This window comes from Coffea eugenioides, chromosome 11 (genome assembly GCF_003713205.1).
Source record: "Coffea eugenioides isolate CCC68of chromosome 11, Ceug_1.0, whole genome shotgun sequence".
Classification (NCBI taxonomy): domain Eukaryota; kingdom Viridiplantae; phylum Streptophyta; class Magnoliopsida; order Gentianales; family Rubiaceae; genus Coffea; species Coffea eugenioides.
Window position 1 is genome coordinate 51,810,225 of NC_040045.1, and position 15,570 is coordinate 51,825,794.

The 15,570-nt window shown below is 39.2% G+C and overlaps 2 protein-coding genes across 2 annotated transcripts; both read left to right on the plus strand.

Annotated features, from left to right (window-relative positions):
- The first annotated feature begins 5,678 nt into the window (after positions 1-5,678).
- On the plus strand, positions 5,679-9,258 carry LOC113751606 (galactinol--sucrose galactosyltransferase). The gene is made up of 4 exons (XM_027295664.1): positions 5,679-7,193; positions 7,523-7,700; positions 8,112-8,479; positions 8,580-9,258. Exons 1-4 carry the CDS (start codon positions 5,958-5,960, stop codon positions 9,141-9,143), a joined length of 2,346 nt encoding a protein of 781 aa, XP_027151465.1. The 5' UTR covers positions 5,679-5,957; the 3' UTR covers positions 9,144-9,258.
- Positions 9,259-10,983: 1,725 nt separating this feature from the next.
- Positions 10,984-14,678, plus strand: LOC113751607 (vacuolar protein sorting-associated protein 27). Its single transcript, XM_027295665.1, has 3 exons — positions 10,984-11,407; positions 12,220-12,498; positions 13,419-14,678. The coding sequence occupies exons 1-3, from the start codon at positions 11,144-11,146 to the stop codon at positions 14,523-14,525; spliced, it is 1,650 nt and encodes a 549-aa protein (XP_027151466.1). The 5' UTR covers positions 10,984-11,143; the 3' UTR covers positions 14,526-14,678.
- Positions 14,679-15,570: the final 892 nt, after the last annotated feature.

Sequence of the window (15,570 nt, forward strand, 5' to 3'; positions counted from 1 at the left end):
ACATCACCAACAATCACTACACGCGTACCTTATGCCCCCTATTCACTCATCCCAGTCACTGCGGTTTCTTGTTTTGATTTGACTCCCAATCCAAAAAAAAACCAAAAAAAAAAAAAAAGCGATAAAGTGTGAGCTGCTCATTGGTACGTGTGTGAGTAAGAAAGGAACGACGACCAGGTGGTAGTTTTGTACCTGTAGCTAACGGTCACAGTTTCCTCGGCAGTTATGAGCAGTTGGATTCTTAACATTCAACGTCAACGTTTTGGACTGACTTTTGCTTAGAGAGAGAGAGAGAGTCATATACCCCCTCAAGAAGGCCGGATTTCCTTCCTGCTATTGATTACTTGTCCTCGAACAATTCCAGGTGGCCACTGAATGCTCCCAGTTTCCAGAGCCAAGGGGTCGGTCCGGCGGGGCCACCTATACGTGGCAAACGCTCCATGGCCACCGCCCCACGTTTTCACATCGGAATTCGGAAGCACGGATACCGCAAGGTGGTGGCCAAAATAAAATTCTCAAAATGGCCCATGCTGCACACATACACCCATTTTATTTAATTTTAGGGATGTTGGTACCTAGAAATGGCCCACACGCTTTTGGTAAGGGTATTCAACTGGCCCCATGACCTTTTCCCTTTTTACCTTTCTTTTAAGATCCTTTTGTTATTCCCAACCCAGCCCTCAACTTTTGTTCTTTAAAATTTTTCTTTCTTAGGCTTTTCACAGTACATTAACCTTTTTTTTTTTGGGTTTTTCGTTACATGCGAAAACGTAACGTTATTAATCTTCCAATTCTTGCGCTCAATTGGTGCTGGTGCGCTTCTTTGCCCTTTCTCTGTAATGATTCCAGATGTCCAAATCCTAGAGATCTTATTAGTCTTTTGGTGGGTCCCATCTCATGCTTAATCAAGGAGAATTAAGATTCCATTTGAATTAGTATCTTTTAGAGTTTTTGAAATATATATATATATATATATACTGCAGCAATCTAATATATGTGATAAAAAAAAATTTGAAATGTTTTACCTGCTTTCTAATTGACCCTTTTCTTCTTCTTTACTCTGCACCATTTCATATTTCTCCAGTACTTTACAACTCTCTTTTGTACTGTTTTCCCTTGAATAATGCATCAAATTACAATCAAAATAGTAAGGCAGAAATAATGAATTCCTATTTCTTTTTTTTTAACAAACAAAAGGGCCTGGCCCCACTTCAGACCCCAACCCTTATACGGGTTGTTGGGTTATTCCTAGAGGTGGCAAAATGGGCGGGATGGGCGGGATTTGCTTGGGTTTGTGATGGAACCGAGTCATATGGGTTTGGGCCCAACCTTACCCATATGTGTTTTGGGACTAACTTGGGCGGGATCACTTTGGGATGGGTTTAGATTGATCCCGCCCAATACCCAAATCTATTTTCTACATATTTTTTTTCCTTTAATTCATTTTTATTTTTTATATAATTTTAATATTTTTGATTTATTAAATTTTTTTTAGTTTTATTAAATAAACATGCAAGTGCTTTATACTCAGGATTCCCATAAAAAATTGGATTAACAAATAAAGGAAAAAATAGATATACAGTCATATTCCAACATATATCAAGATGACCAAGGTACTTAAGGTGTTGAATATTTATCCTCATCATTGTCCAAAGATGACAGGTCTAAATTGACTGAAATGTTGAAAATTCTTGTGGATAATGACTAGGAAAACTACTAGATTATATTCTCTAGTATGACTATAAAAATTGTTAAAGATAATTTTTTAATCTAAGACTCCGTTTGGATTGGCTATTTTTTCAAAAAATAAGTTTTTCAAATACAATGTTACAGTAATATACAATAACTCAAAAAACATCCCATCCATATTAGTATATCAAATATTTCAAAAAAATTTTATAGTAAAAATTTTTTCATATACACTGCTATAATAAAATATTTCAAAAATACCCCCCAAAAATAGCTAAACCAAACAGAGCCCTTGTTATTTGAGCCCAATGGGTACCCAAGTATTTCCCAAGTATTCCCATCAATTAATGGGTACAATTGGGATTTGTCCCATTTTAAACCCAATATCAAAATCCAATACCCATCCCGCCCAAAGTCCCCATGGGCATGGGTAACCCATTGGGACTTGGGACAAATTGCCACTTCTAGTTATTCCCCATTTTTATGACAAGGCTCAAACACTGGATCTCGGGTGTACTAACCCTTAGTGAGACCAGCTTGGCTGCCTTGGAGGGGCATGAATTCCTATTTCTAGTGTCAAGGTTTTCTTTTCTACATTTGTCTTCATGAGCGATTATCGTGAACTCGGAAGATCGAATTTGTTTGGGTTACGATTATAAACGAACTGAGTTTGAATTTCGATGGGGTTGAGTTTAAATTTGATCAAAAATTAATATTTGATTAAATTATCATATTCAATTGGAATATGTAGATATTTGATTTGTTAAGACTCAATAATGTTCGAAGAATTTTTTATATTAACATTTTACATGAAATTACATATTAGTATTGTGTTATATAGATTTTATACATAAATAGTGGTAAAATGATATTATAAATTAAAAATTCAAATAGAATTTTGATCTTTTGAATCGAACTCGAACCTGTCGAATACTATTAGATTGGATTGAATTCAATCTTAAATTTTAAACTTGTATAGGATTTGAACTTGAGTCCAAAAGTTCACATTCGTTTGACGGTATAAAAGTTAGCTAGATTCGATTAATTTACAGCCATAGCTTCAGTTTCTTTATTTCTCTTTGCATCTTCTTCTTTTTTTTTATGTTTTTCTGATTTCTTTATCTTTGAGCCGTGGAAATAAATAAATAAATAGTGGAGTTTGAATATGCGGCGGAACAGAATATATGCTTTTCGAAACGTTTGTAGCATTTGATGCAAAAAGACATGCCTTAGCCCCTCTTGATTGATTAGATTCTCACATGATAAAATAATGGATGCAAGTATAAATAGCTTTATTTAAAGTAACCGTTTTGGTATCAGGAAAGCAGATTTTCTCATAGATAATAGTGACGGAGCTAGGATTTTTTTTTTTTTCTAGAAGAGATCAAAATTTTTGTAATAAAATTATCCTAATATGTTATGTTTAAAATAATTTTCATCTATTTAAATATATAACATCTAAAAATATCAAATATTAACTTCAATTATAAAAGTATGAAAAAATAAATAAATTTTTAAAAAAAAATTAATTTAAAGGTGGCTAATTCATATGGGGCCTAGCCCCCTTGCTCATATAAAGAGGGAGAATGTTCTCAAACATATAAAGAGAGAGAATATTCTGAAACTTTGAGCTTCTTGATTCTTCGCTCCACTGATTCCCTTTCACTTTATCAATAATACTTCCTCCATCCCGTAACATTCCTGTTGACTTTTTTCTTCTTTGTATAATTAAACAAATTCGCATGTCGAGATATTAATACGAACTATATATATATATGTATACATACATACATATATATGTTCGAATTTTAAGAAAATTTAAAAGAATGTAAAGATGATCTCCAAAGATTATATGGTTTGACTTAAAAGGTCGATTGCAAAAACTCATGTTGTTGTAACGGGATGCAATCTCTCGTGTCAGTGAGGGATTCCCGTCATCCATAACCAAGACACGAATGAGGGAAAAAAATCGGTGTATCAATTGATTTAATGAGTGATCAAACCTTTCTTTTTTCCCCGGATATTTTTCCATTTTTCGTGTTGTTTTTAGATGGTATAAAGGTTAACATTAAGGTAGAGGATGCGCATTTAAGTACAAAAAGTTTGATAATAAGATCATACAGCTGATTTCCAGAAAAATCAGATTCTAAAGTTAAGCTATATTATCATTTACTAGTGGAGAAACCAAAGACCCAATGATATCTAATTCCGTATGCATATTGACACTCCCTTTCGTCCTATAATATTTTATTTGTCATGGTCAAGTTTTATCTATTTTCTAATGATGCTTGACAATTTAAAGTTTTTTTTTTCACGCCTCATTTGCACCTCTTTTTCTGTTAAGTGGATACACATGGATGATGCAATAATCTATCTAAATCCACCGACATAATTTGAGTTTAGATGTTTATCCATTTAAAGCCATTAAATTCATTGGAGTCATCCAAATCCATTTAAGGGCGCGGTTATATATATATATTTTTTGTCAACACAGAGGGTGTCCGAGTCAATCCGTAAGGAGCCCGACTAATCCCTCTGCACCTGTGTATCCCGCCCCCCAAGAGTACCCAGACGATATGTGAAGCCAGACTCGAACCTGTGCCACCACGAGGAATACCCCATTGGTTCACCGGCTGAGCTGATCCCGAGGGGCAAGGGCACGGTTATATGTATATGCTCGTTTGTATTGATACTTTGCCGCTTCTACATGTTACTTCGTTTTGGTCCTGACTTCTTGCACTAGGGGAGGGCAAAATTATCCGCTAACCTAAAAACTCGACATATTCGATTCGATCTGATTCGAAAATTAGGATACTCAATATGTATTATTTGATCGGGTTAAAAGAGGGTCGGGTATCTGCTAAAATGCAAGGTGAGTTAAGGTCATATAATTAAAAATCCGTGGGTACCTGACACGTCCCACATATATATATATATATATATATTTATTTATTTTTTATTTTTATACACATATTATAAAATAATATTTTTTAGAACTAAATAAGTAATTTCATTGAACAAATTGCATTACAAATATGAGAGACTATAGTTTATTTACAATATTTATTTATAGAGGTCATAATCTTATATTTCATACAAAAGAGTTTAATTAATGAGGAACATATATTTTAAAAAATGTGCTACTTATTTCAATTTTTTTTTTATTTTGAATTCTTTTAATTCCTTTTCTTGTATTCTGTTCTCATGCTTTTTTTTGGTGGGAGGCTTTTTTGAGAAAAAATCTTTATTAAATCTTAAATGAATGTGTAAAATACAAAATTAAATTAGTATAAAATAAAAAAATTAAATGATAAGTGGAGGAGAGCGGGAACCCGTTGACTCGATCCTATTTCAGCGAGTACCCTATGATCGGATACTTATTAATATATGGGACAAGTAAGAATAGAAAATAGCTGACCTTCAAAGTGTGGATCGGGTCAACCAAATGATGAATGAGATAAGTATCCAATCCGCGCACACCCCTATCTCGTAGTCGGACTATGCATACATTTTTTTTTGTAATCCTTGAGTTCCGATGTTGTTCTGCTACTTTATCTTACTAGTAATTCCCTCAGAAAAAAAATTACCCGTAATCATCTGCAATCAGAGAAAACCTTAAAACTCAATCATCAAAATCTTTTATGGTAATTGCACTACCAAAATTGTGAAGATGGATGTTGAATTTGTCATCATCTACTCTGAACGTTACCTTTAACTAATAACTGTGGATTAACGGCTCCGTGGGATTTGGGAAAAAGAAATGTTCTCGACGACGAAAAGGACACTAGGATAATTATAATTAATGCACTTTCCTACAGTACCCTTGCCCCCCCTAAAATCAAATCTTGAAAGCTGAAACCAAACCGACCACCTCATCTTCTTCGTTTGAAGTTTCCTACTCTTAGTTATGACCCTTTAACTCTTATAAATTTTACCACCATCGTGGCCTATAAATCTGCCATAGCCAGCCAGAACTGGATAAAGCAACTTACACTACTCTTACAGCATCTCAACGATAGAAAAAAGAGCAAGCTTTAGTTCAAGATATACCACACAAAAATATTCGATTAAAGATCCTTCATTCCATTTCTAAAGAGCTACTGACATCACTTGACATCTCTATATAACTCTCAGACCAAGCTAGCTTGTGGTTCAAGTACCCAATCTCATCCCTGCTTTCCGTGCTTTCTTTGAAGAGCTTTCTGCTCCCAATAATTTCTTAGGTTGTAGTATTTCCTTGCTTGCTTGTCAAGTTTATTGATCAATTAATGGCTCCCAGTCTCGGCAAAGGTGGCTCAAACATTTCCGTCCTGGTGGATGGCTGCAACCTGTCATTAATCAGTCTAGACGAATCAAAATTCTTGGTGAATAACCATGTCATTTTATCCGAAGTTCCGGCCAATATCGTTGCCACACCCTCCCCATACACCACCGGTGACAAGCCGGTCACAACATCTTCCGGCTGCTTCGTAGGTTTCGACAGCCTGGAGGCAAAGAGCCGTCACGTCGTGCCGGTTGGGAAGCTCAAAGACATCAGGTTCATGAGCATTTTCAGGTTCAAGGTCTGGTGGACCACCCACTGGATTGGAACCCAAGGTGCAGACCTCGAAAACGAAACTCAAATAGTCATTCTCGATAAGTCCGACTCCGGTCGCCCCTACGTCTTACTCCTTCCGCTCATCGAAGGCCCTTTCAGGGCTTCTCTTCAGCCCGGCGAAGATGACTACATAGATCTCTGCGTCGAAAGCGGGTCGACAAAAGTCAACGGCTCGTTGTTCCGGAGCGTGCTTTACATGCACGTGGGAGACGATCCATTCACGCTGGTCAAAGAGGCTATGAAGGTGGTCAGGTTCCACCTGGGGACCTTCAAGCTCTTGGAGGAAAAGACTCCACCGGGCATTGTGGATAAGTTCGGGTGGTGCACTTGGGATGCCTTCTACCTCACGGTGCAGCCGCAAGGCGTGTGGGAAGGTGTGAAGGACCTCGCGGAAGGAGGGTGCCCGCCTGGGCTGGTGCTGATCGACGATGGTTGGCAGTCCATCTCCCACGACGACGATCCAATCACCACAGAAGGAATGAACAGAACATCCGCCGGTGAACAAATGCCTTGCAGGCTCATCAAGTTCCAAGAGAACTACAAATTCAGGGACTACGAGAGCCCCGGCAAGTCGGGATCCGGTGCCGGCCCAAATAAAGGCATGGGTGCTTTCATTCGGGACCTCAAGGACAACTTCAAAAGTGTGGACTATGTTTACGTGTGGCATGCGCTTTGTGGATACTGGGGCGGGCTTAGACCCGACATCCCGGAGCTGCCCGAATCAAAAGTGATTGCACCGAAATTGTCCCCCGGACTGCAGAAGACCATGGAAGATCTCGCGGTGGATAAGATCGTGAACAATGGAGTTGGGTTGGTACCGCCGGAGCTTGCTGACCAATTGTACGAAGGCCTTCACTCTCACCTGGAGTCCATTGGAATTGATGGAGTCAAGGTGGACGTCATTCATGTAAGTTTTCCAATTAACTTCCAAACCTACGACCGCCACGTGTCTTTACTAGCGTTTACTTCTTCTCGACTAGATTCAGATTAGGACAAATGAAAAATCCCTTCTTCTTCTTCTTCTTCTTCTTCTTTTTTTTGGATTTGCTACTGCTACGTTTGCTTTGTCGGCACGTTAATGCCTTTCTATATCTCTTAATTATTTATAGGCGTTCAAAGTCCAATCAAATTATATATTATATATACATATATATATATATTACCGTCAATTGTTCACGTTCGTCCACTTGCATGTTTCGTGTAACACTGAAATGGTTGTTTAATTATGGGGGGCAGCTGCTGGAAATGGTTTGCGAGGATTATGGGGGCAGAGTGGAGCTCGCGAAAGCCTACTTCAAAGCCCTTACGTCTTCCGTCAGAAATCACTTGAAAGGGAATGGCGTGATTGCCAGCATGGAGCATTGCAACGACTTCATGTTCCTCGGAACCCAAGCCATCTCCCTTGGCCGTGTCGGTACGTTACTCTCTCCGTTTTCATTTATTTATTTATTTTTTACTCACATAGCAGCTGATTTTGCGACTTTATGGCAAAACCGTGTGGGACTGGCTCTTATCCGTTACTGACTGAATAATCGTAAGACTTCTAGGGAGTAAAATATTTTCATTGATCATGAAAATTAATTAAAGATTAAAGTACTTAAAAGCTAATCCATTCGAGCCAGTTCTAATCTAAAACATACGCGTGCGCGTGTATAAACTGCCTGCTTCCTTGAGCCACCTACTCAATAATTTTGGTGAAACAAATTGGTGTTGCGGTTTTCTTGGTTAGTACCATTAACGTAAAAATACTGACGCACCAAGTTTTAGACAAACTTATGAATTGAACACAGATATGGGCTTTTAACATGTTACGTGATAACAACAGGAGACGACTTTTGGTGTACCGATCCTTCCGGTGATCCGAACGGCACATTCTGGTTACAAGGGTGTCACATGGTTCACTGCGCTTATAATAGCTTGTGGATGGGCAATTTCATTCACCCTGACTGGGACATGTTCCAGTCAACTCATCCCTGTGCTGAATTTCACGCTGCCTCTCGTGCCATCTCCGGTGGACCGATCTACGTGAGTGACTCTGTAGGAAAGCACAACTTCGAGCTCCTCAAAAGCCTCGTCTTGCCTGACGGTACAATTCTGCGTTGCCAGTACTATGCGCTTCCTACCCGTGATTGCCTCTTTGAAGACCCTCTTCACAATGGAAAAACCATGCTTAAGATCTGGAACCTCAACAAGGTGAGCGGTTAATTTACTCTCCCTTGATTTCTCAATCACCTCCTAGCTCGTGACACAATTGGATATTAACCTTGTCAAATACTTGTGTGTCTTGCATCAGTATACCGGAGTTGTGGGGGCATTTAACTGCCAAGGTGGAGGATGGTGCAGAGAAGCGAGACGCAACAAATGTGCCTCTCAGTATTCTCATTCTGTGACTTCCACTTTCAGTCCCAAAGATGTGGAGTGGAAGCAGGGGACTTCGCCAATCTCAGTTGATGGAGTTCAAGTGTTTGCCCTGTACTCTTTCCGGGAGAAGAGGCTGCTGCTCTCGAAGCCATCCGACGACTTCCAAATATCGCTGGAGCCATTTCATTTTGACCTCGTAACTGTCTCGCCCGTCAAGGTCTTTAGCGGCAAAGGTGTCCGGTTTGCTCCAATTGGTCTGGTGAACATGCTCAACTCTGGTGGTGCCATTCAGACAATGGTGTTCAATGATGATGCCGACGCCGTACAAATCGGAGTAAAGGGAACCGGAGAAATGAGGGTCTTCTCGTCCCAGAAGCCCACCGTTTGCCGTGTCAATGGGAATGAGGTGGCATTTGAGTATGAAGGGCACATGATCATAGTTCAAGTCCCATGGCCCAATTCTTCTGGGCTTTCTGTAATTGAGTACCAGTTCTGATAACTATTTTTGGGTTTGGATCCTGAGTCCAAAATTGTATCCAACTCTTGCACGCAAAAATGTAAACTAAGACGGAAAAAAGTCTAATCAAGTGCAATCAAGTGCATTACCAATACTCTCTGTCTGTCTCGCTCAGTTCTGTGCATATTCAGCATACTAAACTTTCTTTTAAATATTTTGTTAGCCGGTGTTTAACTGGGCCCAATAACTAATGCGAGGTAGTTTGTTGGCATGTTCTGATGCAAAATCAAATTAATAGATTTCACGCTTCCGCCTGAGCATCGCCATACCATTGTTGGTTTGATTTGAGCTGTATCGTTTTCTCTGTATTGGACGGGATCTGCCCCGCACTGGGAAAAGTTAAAGAACTGATGACCGCTGAAGCCTTGACCGCTGGATGCTTAAGTGGCCAACGGGCCACGAGAAAGTTTCCCAGGGAAAGTACGAGCTTTATCCAACTTGTGCAGCTAATTCCAACTGGCAGTCGGAATAGGGTCATCATCATAAATTCATAATGTTCGTATCCATGGAAAGTTGCTCTCCGTTTTGGGCCAGTCATTCTCCTAATCATCTCAGAATTATGGAGGCAAACAAAAGGCGAAGTTGATTATAGAATTTGCATCTATTTTCCTATTAAAGCTAGTCAATTCTCCAGCAATAACTATTGGAGTCGGTTCGAGTAATCAGTTAATGACTCTTTGGGATTTTTTCCACCGCCAAGGAATCAAATCCTATGCCTGGCAACTGTGAGTGCGAAGAACCACCGGTCATTGGGGCGGTGGCTACTACCAAAGACTAAGTCTTGGTGGGTGAGAGATCAGGAATTCAAACTTTACCTCCTATCATTTACAGCAATATGTGATCTCTTCAAATTCATACGGGTGAGTAGTGTACCCGTCCCGATGATAGTTCAGTCTTTGTTGACTCCTTATAAGTCCAGAGGTACATTTTATCCAGAGGTCCTTATCCTTATGTTTGAGGATAAGGCACGTTTTATCTTCATAAAACAAAAAATTTCGGTAGCAATTGACTGAAACATTTGCTTTTTTTTTTTTACATGGCCACTTTTAGAGAGATCTATAATCTATGGGTTGTTATTTCCATGAAATGTTGCAAAAATTTTGCTTGGAGGAGACATTAGAATTTTTGTTTAATAGAGCAAACAATGCTCCATATTTGCTAAATTATCTACTGCCAATTTACCTTCCCTTGCATAGTAAGATGAACGAACTTGCCAATCTCATGCAATCATCTCTCTACAGTCACTCCAGACATAATAGTTTCTTCTGCAGTACCTTAACTAATAAGCTGCATCGCAGAAGCTGATGTGCAATGTGGCTTTCCTTAGGGGCTTTATTTCAACAGAGAGAGTATTTTTGATGCAAGAGTTATGTGCAAGTGGGACCCATCCACTCCAAGACATCGACTACTAATCAAGAGTCTTCCAAAAATAAAAAAAAAGTTTAATTAAGGAAGAAGACATCATCATATCCTCATCTGGGTTTTTTTTTATTATTAAATTTTAAATTTCATTTTTTGCAACGGTAAAAACATTTATGGTATATTATTTTAAATTTTGAAATTAAATATCAATAATCGCATAAATAACCTGGGGAGGGCCAAAACGAAATTAATCCAAGCAAATTGTCAACTTAAGATCCAGAAAACGACATCGTTTTTTCGCCATTCCATTTCCGAGGAGCAGCGACGACGGGAAATACGGGTCTTGTTTAGATAAATTTCCCACGAAGGAAAGGGAAAAAGAATAAAAATAAAATTCCCACGAAGGACGCCTCATAATTTCACATCGTCAAATTATCAAAAAACCTTCACGCCAAATATTCCCACCGTTTTTCTTCCATTCCACTCTCTCTCTCTCTCTACAAATATATCTATATTTATGCTAATAATTTAAGAAGTACTGCATATAATTCATTATATTATTGGTGTTAGGAGAATAATATATATTTAAGTGTCAACTACGATTGAGTGAATACTCGATGAATACATCCCAGTTTATGGACAAACAGATCATGGATCTATCCAATTCGCAGAGCCTCAATTCTCATAATGACTTCATCGATCTGATTAACCCTCGCGAGGATCACCGCATCGGGAATTCCGACAAGAAAGAGGAGATCCTTCCCAGCTATGATTTCCAGCCGCTTCGCCCCATCGGGACCGAAATCGATTCCGGCAATCTTGATGCGCCGCCTAGGGCTTGGAATTCAGCCGACAACAAGACTCATACGGGTGGAATCAGGGTAAAGTCTTTTTTTTTTTTGTTTTATTTCCCAGTCTATACTTTATCTTTGTATTTTATGTTTAGGAAGACTAAACCAATTTTGGACTTTATATATTCTGGGTAATTTAAGGTTGGTCGATTTTGGTTATGTTTTGGCCTATCCACGTTCTCCCTTTTTTGGGCTGTTTTAGTACTTAAAAGGCGTACTCTTGGCAGAACTGAAGTAGTACTACTGATTAAGCAATACAAATGTTGATGGATTTACGGCTTCGCTTGAAGTTTAATGTGACAAGCTTATTCCTCAATCTTGATTTAGGAAGCGAAAAATCAAATGTTTTTGGCGGCGATCAAATTGTTATTGTTTGTTTAATGTCTACAATTAACATATATGGTGATGCTGTGCGGTGTATGGTTATCAAAAGGTTGCAACTGGAAAGGCCCTCGGTGGGTATGAAATTGTACAAAGTATATACCATTAAGATTTAATAATAGTTCCGAGAAACATCGAAGATTAGATCAGAATCAGGCCTGAGGGAGAAAGAGAGTGGACATTGATTGATAACGGGGTTGGTTTTTTGATATTAATAAATCACTGAAGGGACATTTTAAATCCAAATTATATAAGACTAACTTATTTGTGCATGAAGTATACCTGTGGTATAAGAACGCCTAGAGGACAAGTTAGGAGGAAGAAGAAAGGAGGTATCTTTTTACCTCCAAAAACAGAAAGGTTTTGTGTTGATTGGAGCGGGACTTGATATTAGCTAGTGGATAGGTTCCTCTACATTTTTTTTCAATTTTGTTTTTGATGGAACTTGATTTTCTAAACAGACTTACAGTTCTTTTGACTCCTTCGAACCTGGAAGAGTCATTTTGGAGAAGGATCAAAATGTTGTTGACCCCAAGTTGGTGTCTGAGATTGATCGTACCATGAAGAAGTATGCCGATAATCTGATGAATGGATTGGACAGTGTTAGTGCACGATTAACACAGTTGGAGTCCAGGACCCGTCACCTTGAAAATTCTTTGGATGAATTGAAGGTCTCTGTCGGAACTAATCATGGGAGCTCTGATGGGAGAATGAGACAGTTGGAAAATATTCTTAGAGAGGTATCTCCATTTCTCTCTTTACCCGTCTGTTTCAGAGCATTTTCAGTTCACTGACAATTTGTTTTTCCATTTGATTAATTAAACTATTCCAGATTTACTGCATAGATTTTAGGAGGTTGTTGATGGGATGGTAATATTTTACTTGCCACTCATTTTTGAGAAGTTTATGCATGCGAGGGTTTTGTTTTTAATAGAAATGCACCTTTCCGGGGTTGTAATGTTTATATTGTGCATTATTTTCTGGTGCATGGCCACGTTGATCTTATCTCCTCACCTTCTCCAGCCATTGCAAGTTATTAAGGTCAAAAGGTTGGCTAAAATAATTATTTGAGATCTACTGCTATTGGCTACTTAAGCCTAGACCCTTTTTTTTTTTTTTAAATCCAAACTTGTACAGATTGTCTGAGTTAACCCACACCTGTATTATTGAAAATTTTTATTCCCTTGCAAAAGTGCAACAGAGTGTTAGTGGTAAACAGTTAGAGCAAGATAGTTGCCTTTTAAGCTCAGTCTTAAGTGTTGGGCTAGACAAATATATTGGTCCAAATAATCAGCATCTCTGCACTAGAGACTGATTTCATCTATGCCATTTAAGGTCTCTTTAGCACAGGCACTTCACAATTATGCTTGTAGATGCAGTACCTGCACTGTTTTTTCCCTTCATGAGATTGTTCCTGAGTTTTCCTTTTGTCTTCCCATAATGGCTTGGAAAATGAACAAAGCTTGTCTGGATTGGTACGTCTTATTGTTTTTCTCATCTTGCAATCAGGCTCCTAGGTTGTTTCTTGACTTGAAATGAATATCTAATTTTGTCAGATTTAAATTGTCATGCGTAATGTTTATGCTTCTCCTCCTCCTATTATCTCTCTCTCTCTCTGTTTTTTGTTGTTTGTGTTGACTGCATCAAAAAATGGGTACAGGTGCAAAATGGTGTACAGTTTATAAGGGATAAGCAAGAAAATTTGGATGCTCAGCTGCATCTTGCAAAGCTGCAAGTTTCAAAGGCTGAGCAGCATGTGGATACACAGGGCACCAGTCATTTGGATTCTTCACAACCTGCATTATCTGTTAGTCAACAATCTCACCAGCACCTTCCTCCTGTTGCTCAAACACCGTCAGTTGTCCCTCCTAATGCTCCTCCACCGGCCTCGCAACAAAATCTACCACCTCAAGTCCAGCTGCCAAGCCAGTTCTCTCAAAATCAACTTCCTTCTGTTCCTCAGCAGGAGCCTTATTTTCCACCACCACCGCCACCAGCTGGTCAAACATCAGAGAACTTGGGCCAGCAATATCAATTGCCTCCACCACAGCAGCTGCAGGCTTCTTCGCCACCTCAGCTGCAGCAACAGTACCAAGCCCTCCCTCAACTTCAGTATTCTCAGCCTCCTGCACCTCCTCAACCACACAACTCTCTCCAAGCTGCTAATCCCCCCCAACACCAACCTGCATTAGCCCATCATCCTGAAGAACCACCTTATGTACCATCTCAAAGTTATTCTCCAGCTAACCGCCAAACTCCTTCCCTTCCACCTAGCGCAGCTCCTCCCCACCAGCAGTTCTATGGAGCTCCCCCGCACATGTATGAGCCGCCATCTAGCCGGCCTGGTCCAGGATTTTCTGGGACATACGGCCCAGCCTCTGTTTCTGGGGAACAATATTTGTATGGCGGTTCATCATCCCAGTATGGCAGTGGATCACCTGCGAAATCTCAGCAGCTTTCCTCTCCTGTCATTGGCCATGGTGGTGGAAGTGGTTATCCACAGCTTCCTACCGCACGGATTTTACCTCAAGCAATACCAACTGCCTCTGGGGTCAGTGGTGGCTCTGGTTCTTCAGGTTCTGGAAACAGGGTTCCCGTTGATGATGTGGTTGACAAGGTGACAAATATGGGATTTCCGAGAGATCAGGTGCGAGCAACAGTCCGGAAATTGACAGAGAATGGGCAATCCGTTGATCTTAATGTGGTGTTAGATAAATTAATGAATGATGGGGAAGTCCAGCCTCCACGAGGCTGGTTTGGTCGGTAACTCATCTTTTTCTGATGTGTGTTCATGTACAGAAGGTTGTTGGGGCAGCCATTTGCTGAAAGAAATATCTGTTTGGATCTCGGGGGGGCACTTTTGGTTACTGTTTCATAATTTTTGGGTACTAATGATGGCTGTGCATCTCTTAGGCTGTTATTCTTGCCTCTTTGCTTGTGGCGCATGAATCGGCGGCGTCATATCCTTTCCTTTCTTTGCCCCGTGGCGTTATTGGCGTTGGTGATATTCAGTGTGCACTCTGTAAAGCAGACACTGAAGGCATTCATCGAGTCAATTTGATTTGTCAAGGCGTTTAGGCAGCAAAATGAACTTCTCACCTTTTCGTTTTTTTTTTTTTTTTTTTTTTAAACATTTATGATGTTGTTTTCAGAAATAACTTCGAAGAAGATTTCCATAATGTCTATAAAGATTATCTCATGAAATACAGGTGAAAGAAATTAACCACATGTTTGCAGTTTTAATTGTTTGAATAATGCTGCACTTTTATGAACGTTTTGTTTTGCGCGTAAGGACTGACCCTATTATTAAAAAAAAAAAGGGTGACTGATAAAAAACATTGAAATATCTTGATTATGTTGTCAATAACAAATATGCTACTATTGTTGTCTGCTGTAATTGTAAGGACCTTGTCTTAAATTTGCTTAAGTATGACCCTTTTGTCGGTTTTCTTTGTATTCCTAGGATGTTAAAAAGAGATCGAAAACTTAAAAATGAAAATTTTACGTTGTTTTCATCCCCAGTGCAAAATAGAAATAGACTGCTGCTATATTTCTTCAAATTTTCCAGCAAGTCACGTCTTTCATTAGTTGGGTTACATGTGTATTAAGTTCCTAATTTCAGTCGGTCAAGACACGGTACGCATTGGTCAAATTCAACGTATACGTAAGAAATTAGAGGAGACGCTTGAAATATTAATGTGTGTGTTTGGATAGGATATTATTTAGGAGAGTGGAAATTCATAACTATGATGTAAGTTTTAGGAAATTTGCAAATGAAGTATGGGTTATTGTTTGTAAATTATAAAAAACAT